This window comes from Aulonocara stuartgranti (genome assembly GCF_965226115.1).
Source record: "Aulonocara stuartgranti genome assembly, chromosome: 3".
In the NCBI taxonomy this organism is placed as follows: domain Eukaryota; kingdom Metazoa; phylum Chordata; class Actinopteri; order Cichliformes; family Cichlidae; genus Aulonocara; species Aulonocara stuartgranti.
The window spans coordinates 77,547,253-77,563,427 of NC_138941.1; the positions used below are offsets into that span (position 1 = coordinate 77,547,253).

General features: G+C 38.8%; 3 protein-coding genes across 4 annotated transcripts in view; all 3 read right to left on the reverse strand.

Moving 5' to 3' along the window:
* Nucleotides 1–16,175, reverse strand: part of LOC309703657 (uncharacterized protein) — a 196,702-nt gene that overhangs the window by 52,018 nt on the left and 128,509 nt on the right. The window lies entirely within an intron of this gene.
* The window catches only part of LOC309703664 (uncharacterized protein), a 163,423-nt gene that overhangs the window by 34,717 nt on the left and 112,531 nt on the right, over nucleotides 1–16,175 (reverse strand). The window lies entirely within an intron of this gene.
* Nucleotides 1–16,175, reverse strand: part of LOC309703507 (uncharacterized protein) — a 95,329-nt gene that overhangs the window by 14,482 nt on the left and 64,672 nt on the right. Inside the window, exons 2-6 of one of the 2 annotated variants that reach the window (XM_082528393.1) lie at nucleotides 7,736–8,074; nucleotides 6,978–7,316; nucleotides 5,289–5,399; nucleotides 3,334–3,660; nucleotides 1,963–2,286 (exon numbers count right to left, since the gene is read on the reverse strand). In XM_082528393.1, the coding sequence (XP_082384519.1) occupies nucleotides 1,963–2,286; nucleotides 3,334–3,660; nucleotides 5,289–5,399; nucleotides 6,978–7,316; nucleotides 7,736–8,074 (1,440 nt within the window). The remainder of the gene's footprint in view (nucleotides 1–1,962; nucleotides 2,287–3,333; nucleotides 3,661–5,288; nucleotides 5,400–6,977; nucleotides 7,317–7,735; nucleotides 8,075–16,175) is intronic. The other variant, XM_082528394.1, reaches the window with a different exon arrangement.

A 16,175-nucleotide genomic window follows, 5' to 3' on the forward strand; every position in this document is an offset into this window, starting at 1 on the left:
ACCTCCATCAATTCCACATGCAGCTTGGTCATGGAGGTAGAAATCAAACCATCTCAATAGTAAGAAGAAAGTTTTGGATAACAAATAGAACTTTGGCTGTGAAAAGGGTCATAGCAAAATGTTTATTCTGCAAGCTACATGCAGGAAAATCCAGTCAACAATAGATGGCTGACTTGGCAGAGGAAAGTGTGGTTCGAGATCTACCACCGTTTATTATTTGGGCCCATTTAATGTTAAAAAAAAAGTGGGCACATAATTGTAAAACGGTATGGATTAGTGTTCGCTTGCATGACAAGCAGAGCTGTGCACCTCAAAGCGGCTGACTCTTTAGATACGACTCATGCACCAATGCAGTGCAGAGGATTCTTCTTTTCTGGAAGAGGACAAGTTTCACACATGAGATCAGACAATGGCACCAATTTCGTGTTAGCAGAAAGAGAGCTGGAAGAACCTTTGGCCTCTTTAAAAAAGGAGAAAAATAAGAAAGCCATGTCACACAAAGGAATCAAACAGAGTTTTAACACATCATCTGGAACATACTGTGGCAGTGTTTGGGAGCGGCTCACATGAATGGTGAGAAAGGTTCTTTGCTTGGTGCTCCGTCAGCAAATGCTGGACGATGAAGAAATTCACACTTTGCTCCATTAAGGATATCTCCGAAATCAAAGCACTTTTGCAAATAGGCTCTGTCTTGATGAGCTGACCAGTTATGAGTTTACGACTCTGGTGTGTGACATTGCACAAAAAGTTGATTTTTATTTTATTTTTTTTACATAATGATGTCTTAAAAATTGTGGTGTTGCATTAGAGGTCCAGCAGCATGTTTGCTATGTTATATTACATTTCAAACAAGTGAGTTCTTTGTGGATGGGCATGCAGTCTTGTAAATGACTGCATTTTTTCAAGTAACAAGTAGTTTTTTCAAGTACTATTGCAAAAACGGTAATTAGATTACCGTTATTTTCCCGTAGGAATGCTGCGTTACTGCGTTACTAAAACTGTGGTTTTTTCCGTGAATGTCTCATGACAGTGACGTAAGCGAGTGCGACGTTTGTGACAACAGCTGTGTGCAGATCAACAATGGATCACATATAGATTGTGGGAGAGAGTATGAGCGTGCAGCGTTTAAAGTGTGGAAGTACTGACCTTACTTTGAGTTTGATTCCATAAAAAGTGACAAAAACATTAGTGTCCGTTGTGCGTGGGAAGAAACTCGCGGATTCTTCCACTGACCGCTGCGGCACACCTGCACCAGGGTAAACCTCCGCCTGCCCCACTCCTGCTTTACAGGTGAAAATAGAGCCACAGGACCGCTAGTCTTTGACTTTATTTATTTTCTGCTGTGTTTTACTTGCATCTATTTGAAAGACTGAGTGTAAACACAAAAAATATTTTATTTTATGTGCTGGAATGTGCAGAAAATAGGTTTAAATGTTAAACTAATTTATTCAAATCAGTGAATGTTGCATATAATTACATTTTTGCTTGATGCATAAAGTTAAAAGATTAAAACTGATAAAACAAGTTTTAAAAAGAGAGACCTTTCCATTTGATTACATTTTGTATGATGGATTATGTAGAAAAAGTAGAATTGGGCTGAAAGATCTATCACTTTATCACCTCTTCAGGTTGTAAATCGTGTTTTTAAAAAGTAACTAAGTAACTAAGTAATTAATTACTTTTGAAAATAAATAACCAGTAAAGTAACGGATTACTTTTTTGGAGAAGTAATCAGTAATTAATTACTGATTACTTTTTCAAGTAACTTGGCCAACAATGGTGCTGAGTGTACGACAAGCTGTTGCAATTTCAGCAGCAGAATTTAAATGGTCTTTTCAAGTTTTCGTGTCAGTCTGAGTTTCAGAAGATAAAGATATTCTGAAAAAAAATGTTCTGGTGATTTTTGGGTGGTGGATGGAAAGCAACAGATTGTTGGTTCTGACCTGTATCTACAACACTGACCTCTGACCTTCAGTACCACTTCCTTTTTCATCAGGACCTTCTTCCTGTTGTTGTAGATGGTGCAGGTGTAGGTCCTGCTATCTCTGTCTGTGGGGTATTTCAAGGTCAGACTGAGGTCTCCAGTTTTCAGCAGGTCTTCATTCATCTTCGTTCGGTCTCTGTAAACCTGGTGCTGTTCTTCAGGCCAGTCAGAGCCGTTCTCATACATGTGGACCTTCCAGTATCCATTCATCCACTCCACTTTAGCGTCTTTAGGGAGGTGAAGTGTGGTTTTGAAGGGCAGCTGGACAGACTCCACCCCTGAATCCACCTCCACCTGGGGGACTAAAAGGCAGAGGAGGAGGAAGAGTTTGTGTAAGAGGAGCAGGATGAGGAGAAACAACTGTGACAATTTTTTTTGACGGAAAAATAAAATACATGGGCATCCATCACAGCATTTCATCAGCCTGAGGTCTGAACTTTAACTCGACCACTGAAATAAGACTGGGCAATATAACCCAAAATTCATATCTCGATATGCTTTAGCTGGATGGCGATATATCTCGATATTTTTTTTAAAGCCATAAAGTAAGAAGAAAAATATGGAATGCCAGGACTGCAATAATGAATTAATTAAATACACCATTAAATAAGTAATTAAATGTGGCAATAATTAATAAAAATTTGAAATAATTAATTAAATAAATATTTATGACACATTTAATGAATTAATTATTGACATATTTAATTAATTATTTAATGATTTATTTATTTAATTCATTTTGGCACTTTTGTCCCCTTCATGTGTCATCTTGAAATAATTTTATCTGTCAGCCTCACCCATCAAACTCAGTGGGCGGTTTTAACGCTGCCACTGCGCCTTCTCTAGCATTTGATTGGTTGCCGTGCAAAGTAAGGCAGGTCGATCCTAGATAATCAATTGCTTATGTGGACTTGGGGCAGCCCAGAATGCATTTCAAATCTAGGAATCTAGGGGGGGGGGTTACGTTAAATGGTTTGTTTACATGTTCCACATGTTGCATTTGCAGATTTTCATTTTGACCGAACGATCGTCTCTTTCCGCCTGGTCTTGTATCTCTGTGCTTCTGTAACAAAGAACGAGCTGACATTTTTCTCACGACACCAGCGATCAGCTCAACAGGCCCTCAGTTTACCTGCATGCAGGTGACTTCAATTAAAAGTGATGCTCCACAGGTTGGTGAGGGAAACAAGCCCCAGGCATTTGTGGAGAGATTCCACAGATGGGTTTTCTCTGTATGTATTATTGTAGGGACTACTTCACAATTTAATGAGCCTTGAAGTGATTATTGTTTTGATTTGGTGCTATGTAAATAAAACGGAATTGTTTGCACTCATATCTAGAGCACTGACCTCTAAACTGGAGTTCCAACCATTTTTCCAGCAGAATTTTTCTCTCCTTGTTGTAGACGGTGCAGGTGTATTTGCCTGCTTCTCTCTCTGTGGGGTGTTTCAGGATCAGACTGAGGTCTCCAGTATCCAGCAGGTCTTCATTCATCTTCGTTCGGTCTCTGTAAACCTGGTGCTGTTCTTCAGGCCGGTCAGAGCCGTTCTTATACACATGGACCTTTTCATATCTACTGTCCTTCCACTCGACTTTAGCGTCTTCAGGCAGGTGAAGTGTGGTTTTGAAGGGCAGCTGGACAGACTCCACCCCTGAATCAACCTCCACCTGGGGGACTGAGAGGACAACAAAGCACAACATGAGCTCTACAGACAGCAGCACTGAGAACTTTTTCTTTGACTGAGAGTTAAAATTTCAATGAAAACAGGAAGTAAAATGTAATCTTTTTTTTAGTTGTGCAGAGTAGCATACATAATTATTTTTATATTTATTGTTTTACTTGTTTGTTTTATTTAGTAGGTACAAACCCCTCCTCCAAAAAGTTGGGACATTTTTAAAATATGTAACTTAAAATCTGCGTTTTGTTAAAGCCTTTTAAATATTTTTAGTAAGTTGGTTGTATTTTTGTAAATATGCAGAAATTTGGCTGCAACACAATCAACAAAACTGCTGACAGAGACTAAAATGTGCAGAGAAACCAGACTGGAGGACTCTACATTAAACAGGCTCACAGGTAGCAGGTGAGATATAAAAGTAGCATCCATCAAAGGCTCAGTCTTTGCAAGTAAGGAAAAGAAGGATCATGTACCCAAATTTACTGAAGGATTTTTATCTCTTTTTGACATCCTGCTGCCAGTTCAGATTCTCAGCACAGAATAATTAAAGATGAGAAGTGATTTAACACAATGGAAAACATGAAAACATGTGGACGATGACATTTATCTGCTTAACTAAAGATATGAATCAAACAGATAAGACACCGTTTAGTGATAGAACTACAATAACACTGGCTAAAAAGATGTGGACCAGTGTTGGTCAAGTTACTTGAAAAAAGTAATTGTTGAGGTTTACTTCCTCTTGCCGATCCATTTGATATCTCAGCTGGAGAAGAAGGGTCAGATGAGGCTGGAGTTTTCTTTAAAGCTTTATTACCAATGCGCATTGGGAGATCCCACTACATGCAGCCACACCTTGCAGGTTGCCTTGCAGTGTACAGCAGACGGCAACATTACCACGATCGTCGCATGTGCTTACGTCATTGTCATGAGACACTCTCACAAATAAAATCACAGTTTAGTAATGCAGTAACACAGAGTGCTTATGGGAAAGTAACAGTGATTTAATTATCTCTTTTGTGATAGTAATCCCTTACCTTACTTGTTAGTTGAAAAAAGTAATTGGATTGCAGCAACGGGTTACTCTCTGATGTGGACTTTAGATTTTATGGATAAATCAGTTATCTAATTCCTGGCATTCTTATTATTGTTGCTGATTGAATAAAAACCTGTGATTTCTACAGATAAAACACAAAAAAAGTTTCCAGGAAAGAAGCAACAACATCAAACACAAGATGGCCACTCTTGCCCGAGCCTGGTTCTGCTGGAGGTTTCTTCTATTTAAAAGGGAGTTTTTCCTTCTCACTGTTGCCAAAGTGCTGCTCACAGGGGGTCATATAATTGTTGGGGTTTTCTCAGTATTATTGTTGGGTCATTACCTTACAAGTGTCTTGATTGTTGTGACTTGACATTATATAAATAAAATTATATCAATAAACAAATAAATTATATAAATAAAATAAAATTGAATGGTTGAGGAAAGATGTTGTGAGCATAGTGTATTTGAAAAAGCACAACAGCTAGAAAGTCCCTCTTGTATAAAGGCGTACTCTTAATAATGGTATGATGGATTTTATGTCTGTTCTTTTTCTTTTTTGTTTTTCTTTTTTTTAGCTATTTGTTTATACCTCTGTAGAGACGTTTCCACAAGTATACTCCCAGACCAACAACAGCAGCGACAACCAGAATAGCCAGAACAGCCAGGATAACCCAGGCCTCCACTGGGAAAGTGTACGGCTCTGTAAGAGACCAACAACAGAATGAGGTTTTCATGAACACGATTACTCTGATCCAAACATTAGTGAATTTCCCGGAGGAACTTACACAAGGGATTAATAAAGTTGTGTGTTTATGTATGTATCTAAAACTAAAATTCAGTGTGTCACAGGTCAGCTGCTCATTAAAGACTGTTTCACTAGTTAAAGAATGTGGTTCACCCTGATTTCCTGAAGAATCTGGATGTGGTAGGGCTGTCTTGGCTGGCACGCATCTGCAATGTTGCGTGCAGATCATGGGTGGTATCTGATAGTGAAACACTGGACCAACTATTTATCCTCTCAAGGATACTTGAAGGTGCATGGGAGTTTGCCCAACCAGTCTACTATGTTTAGTGGACCTAGAGAAGGCATTCGATTTTGTCCCACGGGTGAACTGTGGGAGGAGCTTCAGGAGTATGAGGTGTCTGGCTCATTGCTACGGCCCATTCAATTCGTATACAACCATTGCAAGAGCTTGGTCCTCATAGCCGGCAATAAGTCAGACTTATTCCTGGTGGGTGCAGGACTCCGCCAGGGCTGCCCTTTGTCACCGATTCTATTTGTAATTTTTATGGACAGAATTTTTCTTGGGTGGTCTCAGAAATTCATCTCTGCTTTTCGCAGATGATATGGTTCTGTTGGCTTCATCAGGTGATGACATCCAGTTCGCACCAGAATGGTTTGCAGCCGAGTGTGAAATGGTGGGAATGAGAACCAGCACCTCCAAATTTGAGGCCATGGTCCTCAGCTGGAAAAGGGTGCAGTGCCCACTCCAGGTCAGGGATGAGCTCCTGCCACAAGTGGAGGAGTTTAAGTATCTTGCAGTCTTGTTCACGACTGATGGGAGAAGGGATCAGGAGATTGAAGGATGGATTGGTGCTGTGGCTGCGGTGATGCGGACGCTGCACCGGTTTGTTGTGGTTAAGAGGGAACTGAGTGTAAAAGTAAATGTCTTGATTTACCGGTCGATCTATGTTCCAACCCTCTTTGAGTCACCACCCACGACCTGTGGGTAGTGACTCAAAGAACGAGATCGCGGATACAAGCAGAAATAGGCTTACTCAGGGTGGCTGGCTGTACTCTTAGAGAAAGGGTGAGGACTTCAGCCTTGGAAGAGGGGCTCAGAGTGGAGCCACTGATCCTCCACATCAAAAGGAGCCAGTTGAGGTGGCTCGGGCATCTGATAAGGATGCCTCCTGGGTGAGGTGTTCTGGGCATGTCCCACTGGGAGGAGACACTGGAGAAATTATATCTCTCAGCTCTGTTCCCAGGCCAAGATGGAGTAGATGGCCAGCGAGAGGGGGATCTGGCCTTCTCTACTTGCTGAGTGGAAGAAGATGGATAGATAGATGGATGGGTTATCCTGTTTTAACAGTTCCTGTTCTCCTGCTATAGTGACAGATTGACACTCTGGAAAAGACCAACAGTCTGCAATCCTCTGCTCTATGAATAAGTCTGACTTTCAGATAATTAGTTTTTGAGCACCATGCCTTTGACCCTGATTTAGAGTTAACTGCCAAATAAAAAAAAAATTAAGCTTTAATATTCAAACACAGTGACCTTTGACTTGCAGGTGAACATCTGTCAGTCTGGGTTCTTCTCCAGTCACTATGATGGTGCAGGTGTAGTTGCTGCTGTCAAAGATGTGAGGTTTCCTCAGAGTGAGGCTGAAGTCTCCAGTCTGCAGAGCGTCAGTCTTCATGGATGTTCGGTCTCTGTAACGCTGGTTTTGATCTGTCAGCTCGTCCTCTTCCTGCTGACGCTGGTGGACGGTTGGAGGATTGAGGTCGTAGCGGCTCCACACCACTGTGGTGGGCCTAGATTCAAATGGGATCTGACAGGGCAGCAGGATCGACTCCGCCCCCTCGTACACCTCCAGAGTGAACACTTTGTGATACACTGTGAGGACACAAACATGAATCAGCTGTGTGTGAGGCAGCAAAAGTACAGATATTCTCTACTTCAGTTGAAGTCATATAAAAAGTTCTATATGTCTGTAGAAAAATACTCTCGTAAAACAAAGCACTGATTCATCATCTTTATTCAGATAAGTACAGGTTCTGAAATTTACTCAAATTAAGAAGGTAAACAGTTTCTCTTTGATCAGTACATTTTTCTGACAGTACACTGCTTTTTTGTAAATGAATCACAGTGACGCTGAAGCTGTTCACACAGTCTGATGATAGCTGAGCATTAGCATCTGTGTAAACAGCTACAACAAAGATGAAACAGTTAACATTCTTCCTTCTTCTTGTTTCTAACTCTAAATTATGACCTCTGACCTGTATCTACCTCAGCTTTTGGGGTGTGTTGCTGACCTTTGACCTGCAGTCGTACTTCTGTCAGTGCACGTTCATTTCCAAATGTAATGATGGTACAGCTGTAGGTGCCACTGTCAGCAAGGACGGGGTTCCTCAGAGTGAGGCTAAAGTCTCCGGTCCTCGGAGAGTCCGTCTTCATAGACGTTCTTCCCCTGTAATGCTGGTTTTGGTCTCTCAGTTTATCTCCTGCATCATTACGCTGGTGGACGACTGGAGGATCGAGGTCGTGGCGACTCCAAACCAGAGTGGGATTTTGAGGTACAAAAGTGATCTTGCAGGTTAACAGGACAGACTCTACCCCCTCATATACCTCCAGAGCCATGCTATGCTGGGAAACTGAGGACACAGAGACAGAGGCATGAATCAGCGGTGTGTGTCTCTAAACCTGATCTCTGTATCAGTTCAGACAGAGACCTTTCTGAGTTTAGAGTCCACATAAATCTCTGAAGATATAAACCTTCAGCTACAAACTGCCCTCAGTTTACAATGAGATGCTCTGTTCTTAACATAAGATAAGAAGAACTTGATTTATCCCAAGGGAAATTATTTTGCCATACACATGCTCAATGCAGCAAGAGAAACAGAGGAACAAGATATGCAATATATACAATAAGAACTGTAGTATACTATAATATAATTTATGATAGTTAAAATATAATATCAAATAAATCTAACGAAGTGCTGATATAACTATATCTATATAAACTAGAAAGTGCATTTTCTGAAGAAACTGCAGTGTGAATGCTTGAATCTGAATGTATGCACTGAAATGAATTAATTGCTGAATTTTGAGTTAAAAATATTGAATGAGATTAAAAAAAAACAAAAAAAAAAAACGAATTTAACCTGAAAACAAAGGTGCTGAACTGCTAAAAGCTGAAGGTTACACAGAAGAAGGAGTTGGAAAAAAACTGAAAATGTTTTAAATGTAAATTAGAAAACCCTAAGAAATGAGAAAAGAACATTTAGAGTCAGAAAACATCTGAATGAATATTAAAAGGTCATATTCTTTGAATCACTGAATGACTCAAATGTGATCCCTCCACTTTGATCCACACAGTTTAAAAAGTTTAAATGCCTGAGCTTTGAAAGATACGGTGTTGGAAAGAGAACAATAATGGCGACAATTTGAGGGTAAAATGATGGCTGTAACACTGTGGACACAGCAGCAGTTGAAAGAGAAGTGCTTAAGATGAATCTTGGTACAGTGGCAGGCAGAGCTCGTTAAGCAGGCAGGTGTGAGCCTGGTTGCTATAGTGACTGCACCCAATGGCTCCATACACACGGACACAGACATGCACCTCACTTTTGCTGCTTAAAATGAACAGAAAAGTCAGGCCGAAACAAATCGTTCCCAAATGAAAAGTAAAAGTCGTATTGACAAAATTCTTTCACCGTGAGTGACAGCAATGTCTAGTCTACTGAATTCTCAGTTTTCATGCCTGTGGAGTTTATTATATGGACGTGGTGACAGTGGAAATGTAACCCAGTGTTAATTTGGTTATCTAGTGGGAGGGGCTATGAGCTCACGTGGCTTGTAGCTGTGCCAGAGAGCAAGCTGGGGTGAGCTAGCGGGGAATATCGCCTTCTGCAGTAGCCTTGAAAAGGACTATTGTTCGTTCTCCTGCCAGGTAAAAATCTGTTTCGTATGTATATTATACTATTCCATGTGTTATCATGTGTTTGCTATGATGTGATGTGTAGTAATGGTTATTAAGGTGCTAATCGCTAATCGAGGCTAAGCTAGCAAGCTCGACAATTAGCCGCCATGCTAAGCGGACGTTGGTAGCCAAGTTCGTATGTCACTATAGGGGCTATGAGCTCACGTGGCTTGTAGCTGTGCCAGAGAGCAAGCTGGGGTGAGCTAGCGGGGAATATCGCCTTCTGCAGTAGCCTTGAAAAGGACTATTGTTCGTTCTCCTGCCAGACGCTTCGCTGCTGTGCTGCCTTACTGCTGTGCTGCCTCGCTGCTGTGCTGCCTTACTGGTGCCATTAAAGGACAAGCGGCCGCCATCCCTTCATCCATCCGGACCTTGATTATTTGGACCGAAGTACTCACACACACGCCCGCACTCAGTGCCATACACTCTCTTTATTTTGCTGGCCAGCTAATACCATTTGTTTTTTTTTGTTTTGTTTTCATTCACAAAGACTATCCAAAGACATTTTGGTTATTGTCAAATAGACACTCTTTGATTACGGACTGAGGAGGTTGTGGTGTTACAACCCCAGGACTGAGAAAAAGGACTCTTTACATAATATATTCACTTGTCTCCTGGTTAGGAAAAGTGACTATTGATGGAAATATTTTTCTTCTTCTTGTCTTTGTTTACATTGTATCCCAGAGAAGTTTAAGTTGTTCAGGTTGAAACATTTGCACTTAAAGTCGGTTAAGTTTCCTTTGATATATCAGTGTCAAGCTGATGTTTAGAGGGTATGTTAAGGACAGATGTGCTCCAGTCCATCAATCCTTTAAAGTGCTGGACACCGATGGTAAATTGCCATCAGACCCTAAATAAATTGTCCTCTGCTGTTATCCATATTGCTTCACTCATTCTTTGGTGAGTAGACGTATTGGTTACAGAAAGACACCATGCTCTTCTGATTTTCAAACGAACCTTCTGAGCCGTTTTAACATTAGAGTCTATGGAAGAGTTGGAGGGAGGAGGCTGTGCATTGGTGACATTTATGAAAGAACCATAACACCTAGTACAATAGTAAACACATTGGATGAAAAAGGACAGCGATGGCTACGTTTTGAGGGTAAAATCATACCTGTAGAGCAAACGCTGCGGACACAGCAGCAGTTTTAAAAAAGATTTTAAGATTAATTTTTTTGCTCCTCTCACTCTAGCAGTTGAGCTGTCTCACTCTAGCCCCAACATTCCGTCCCATACACACCCATTATAAACTCTGAAACGGGTGAAAAAACATCATGAAACTTAAACTGGAACTGAAGAAAAAGTATAATAGATATTGAAAAGATAAATACAAGTTGAATAGTTGAATGTCTTGTCTTCGTTTTAAAGTTTGAATGGTGGCTCTATGTCAATGTATGTGGAAGTAGATACAGTTTAAAGAGGAGGAAGTTGAATGAGAATTTGAAGGGTCTCCCCATTGAAATACATTATAAATTTTTGTTGAAAAAAGTTGAATAAAATTAAAAATATAAATGTTAAAAATGAGAAAAATAGAAGCAGTGTTGTCCAAAAGAATAGGAATCTAACGGTGTTTGAATGGTTTTTCTAAGTTGAACGGTTTTGAAGGAGTAGGACTTCAAAAAACGTACGGAATAAGAAAATATAACTAGAAAAATTTGCATTTCCTGCGAAAATGCAGTGCGGATGCTTTAAAGCTGAAGCTGTATGCAAAAAGTAGCTGAAAAAGCTGAAAAGTTGCAGAAATTGTAAAAACTTTGCAGAAGCAAAAGAAGTTTGCTAAAATGGAATAACTTAGCAGAACTGCAATATCTTAGAGGAAACATAATACTTGGCAGAGATACAATAGCATAGCAGAATTTAGCAGAAATATTGTAACTTACCAGAAACATGATAACTTCTCAAAAATACAAGAATTTAGGAGAAATAGTATAAGATAACAGAAAGAATATATTTAGCCAAAAATACTTAAACATTACAGAAACACTATGATTTAGAAAAATAGTACAACAGAGCAGAAATATTGTGATTTACCAGAGACACTGTGATGAACTATGAATATTGTAATTTTAAATTAAGACTATGTTTTAGCACAAATATTATAATTTGGCAGAAATACTATAATTTAGCAGAAATACTATATTAAGCACAAATCCTATAAAAAGCAGAAATGGTATGATTAAGCATAAATACTACATTTAGTAGAAATACTTTGTTTTAGCACAAATCCCATAAAAAGCAGAAATACTGTACTATGATTTAGTAGAAAAACTATAATTAATCAGAAATACTAAATTTAGCAGAAATACTATATTAAGCACAAATCCTATGAAAAGCAGAAATAATATGATTAAGCATAAATACTACATTTAGCAGAAATACTATATTAAGCACAAATCTTATAAAAAGCAGAAATAGTATATTAAGCACAAATCTTATAAAATAGCAGAAATAGTATGATTTAGCACAATAGTAATAAGTTAAACAGAAAAATTGGAAAAGCAAAATGGACAGCTGAAAAAATGCTGAACATGCTGAGGGTCCCTCAAATATACTTGTTAAATGACAAAAATCTGCAAAAAAATGTATTACAGCCACACAATCACAAATATGTACACATGAGGAAACACACATGCACAGAGAGACCCACACACAAGATCCAATTCAGTCAACCAGTCTAAATATATTGAATTTAAATCTTAGAATGAGATCATCCCATTAAAAGCCTTTCTCTCTCTCTCTCTCTCTCTCTCTTTCTCTCTCTCTCTGTCACACACACACACACACACACACACACACACACACACACACACACACACACACACACAGGGAGAGAGAAGTAAGTTTCTAGGTCAGCCTGGGAGCTGGTGAATTTGAATCCACCAATCAGAGAGGCTGTGCACTTTTCCCCACCAAAACAGGTGCATCTGTTTACACACGCAGCAGCACAGAGAGACACAGGATTTTTGCAGTCTATTTCTCATAGTGACGACTCCCCTCAAACAAATGACCGTAATTTCCTAACCGTAGGGGCTAGAACGGTCATTCTTACACCGTTTCGTTCAGAAGAGATGGGGGAATCTTCAAGTGTTGACAATTTAATATTAAAATATGAATTTTTAGAGATATATGACATGGATGACTTGTTGACTTAGAAGCCACGAATTCCCCAATATGCAAAATTGAATGCCTGAGACCACATATGTGATTGGCTGGCTGGGAAGCCGTGCAGGCCCTGATTTGTGGATTTGAATTCCTCAGCCCTCAGATATGATTGGCTGGCTTAGAAGCCACGAAGGCCCCAATATGCAAATTTGAATGCCTCAGGACACTTATTTGATTGGCTGGGAAACTGTGCAGGCCCTGATTTGAAAATTTGAATGTCTCAGTCCTCACAGAGGATTGGCTGCCTGGGGACCTGGCAGAAATATATAGAAATACTATTATTAAGCATAAATACTACATTTAGTAGAAATACTATGTTTTAGCACAAATATTATAAAAAGAAGAAAAACTATAATTTAGCAGAAATACTATATTAAGCACAAATCCTATAAAAAGCAGAAATACTATAATTTAGAACAAATAGTATAAAAAGCAGAAATACTATAATTTAGCAGAAATACTATGTTAAGCACAAATCCTATAAAAAGCAGAAATACTATAATTTAGCAGAAATACTATGTTAGGCACAAATCCTATAAAAAGCAGAAATACTATAATTTAGCAGAAATACTATATTAGGCATAAATCCTATGAAAAGCAGAAATAGTATGATTTAGCAGAAATACTGTATTTAGCACAAGTACCGAAAAGTACCAGAAATACTATGATTTAGCAGAATAGTAATAACTTATTGAAACACAAATGCACAGAGGGACACACAAACACAGGCTCTAATCCAGTCAACCAGTCTAACTATGTTCAATTTAAATCCTACAATGACATGCTGTCAAATAAGGGCAGGGTCCTCTCTCTCCCACTAACACACACACACACACACACACACACACACACACACACACACACACACACACACAGGGAGAGAGGACTAAGTTTCTAGGTCAGCCTGGGAGCTGCTGAATTTGAATCCACCAATCAGAGAGGCTGTTTACGTTTTCCCGCCAAAACAGGTGCATCTTTTTACACACGCAGCACAGAGACATAGACCTGCTTCTTTCAGTTTATTTCACATAGTGAGGATTCCCCTCAAACAAATGACCATAATTTCCTAACCATAGGGGCTAGAGCGGTCATTCTTACACCGTTTTGTTCAGAAGAGATGGGGGAATCTTCAAGTGTTGACAATTTATCATTAAAATATGAATTTTTAGAGATATATGACATGGATGACTTGTTGACTTAGAAGCCACGAATTCCCCAATATGCAAATTTGAATACCTGGAGCCCACATACATGATTGGCTGGCTGGGAAGCTGTGCAGGCCCTGATTTGTGGATTTGAATTCCTCAGCCCTCAGATATGATTGGCTGGCTTAGAAGCCATGAAGGCCCCAATATGCAAATTTGAATGCCTCAGGACACATATATGATTGGCTGGGAAGCCGTGCAGGCCCTGATTTGAAAATTTGAATTTCTCAGTCCTCACAGAGGATTGGCTGCCTGGGGACCTGGCAGATATATATATAGAAATACTATGATTAAGCATAAATACTACATTTAGTAGAAATACTATGTTTTAGCACAAATACTATAAAAAGCAGAAATACTATAATTTAGCAGAAATACTATATTAAGCACAAATCCTATAAAAAGCAGAAATAGGATGATTAAGCATAAACACTACATTTAGTAGAAATACTATGTTTGAGCAAAAATCTTATAAAAAGCAGAAATACTATATTAGGCACAAATCCCATAAAAAGCAGAAATAGTATGATTAAGCATAAATACTACATTTAGTAGAAATACTATGTTTTAGCACAAATAGTATAAAAAGCAGAAATATTGTAATTTAGCAGAAATACTATATTAGGCACAAATCTTATAAAATAGCAGAAATAGTATTATTTAGCACAATAGTAATAAGTTAAACAGAAAAATTGGAAAAGCAAAATGGACAGCTGAAAAAATGCTGAACATGCTGAGGGTCCCTCAAATATACTTGTTAAATGAAAAAATCAGCAAAAAAATGCACAGGGAGAGAGAAGTAAGTTTCTAGGTCAGCCTGGGAGCTGCTGAATTTGAATCCACCAATCAGAGAGCCTGTGTACTTTTTCCCGCCAAAACATGTGCCTCTTTTTACACACGCAGCACAGAGAGGCACAGGATTATTGCAGCCTATTTCTCATAGTGAGGACTCCCCTCAAACAAATGACCATAATTTCCAAACCGTAGGGGCTAGAGCGGTCATTCTTACACCGTTTTGTTCAGAAGAGATGGGGGAATCTTCCAGTGTTTACAATTTATCATTAAAATATGAATTATTAAAGATATTTGACTTGTAATGCACCATAACTGAGTAGAGCGAATCAAAAACTGCCTTGACTTGCCCTCAAACAACGCTTTCTAACTCGAAATCTATTTGGAGTATCGATATCATTCTTTCACCGTAAGAGACAGCAGGCTTTGGTGAACAATCATGGAAATTTTCAGGTCTCTGTGGAAATCCAACAAAAAGTTATGACGAGAGAAAAAAGTGGTTCATTTCCACAGTTTGAAATCTGAAGAAATCTGAGCGAAGGACGAATTTCCTACCCTCAAACAAGTCCAACTCATTTCAGAACGGTAATAGGTGAGAAAGAAATTCTTGAATTGTGAGCGTCAGGGGTGTCTGAAGATATTCGGGGACAAGCCTCATGTCTTAACTTTGCTTCGTTAAGGAGATATGACGATTCGAATATGCCTCTCATTACAGAAATCCAGCGGTGATTTTGAACAAGCTCTCCATTCACTTTATATGGAGAGTTTTCTGACCTTGTGTTAGTCTGAGGAGATTTGCAAAAATTCTATAAATCCCACAACAATGATGGTGACATTTTCTGAAAGCCAGCAAAAATACTTACGTTTTGATGTATAATTTGTGGAAGTTGAGTGAAAATTGAGCAAGTAGCAGGAAGTTGTTCGGACATGAAGTGAAAATTGCAAAACCTTCAGTGGCACACTGGAAGCCAAGAGCATAGCAACCATAACAACACATGTATTTTGTGAAAAATCACAATTTTGCAACTCAAAACTTTAAGAGGCATAAAAGTAAAACAGTAGAAGATTTGAAAAAGCTGAATCATACCTGAATAGCCCAATAATTTGTGAACATTTCAAAGTTTGAATGGTTGTTCTAGGTGAAAATATGAGGAAGTAGTTAAGTTTCAAAAACAAGCAAATTTTAGCAGAATTGCTGAAGTTTCCCATTCATTTCAATGGGACAAATTAAAGGAAAAAAGCTTAATATTTTAAAAAGTATAATAGTTAAAAATAGCAAAAATCGTAGCAGGAATTAGCAAAAATAGCTGAATAGTTTAAAATTTGAACGGTGAAAATCGGCTGAAAATTGTGGAAGTAGTTAAACGGCGAAAAGTGTACGGAAACACCCGGAATAATAATAATAATAAAGAATAAAGAGAAACAGGAACTCTATAGTGTGGATGCTTAAAGCATCCACACAACTAGAAAGTGCATTTTCTGAAGAAACTGCAGTGTGAATGCTTGAATCTGAATGTATGCATTGAAATGAAATAATTACTGAATTTAAGTTAAAAATTTTGAATGAGATAAAAAAAAAACAACCCGAATTTAACCTGAAAACAAAAGTGCTGAACT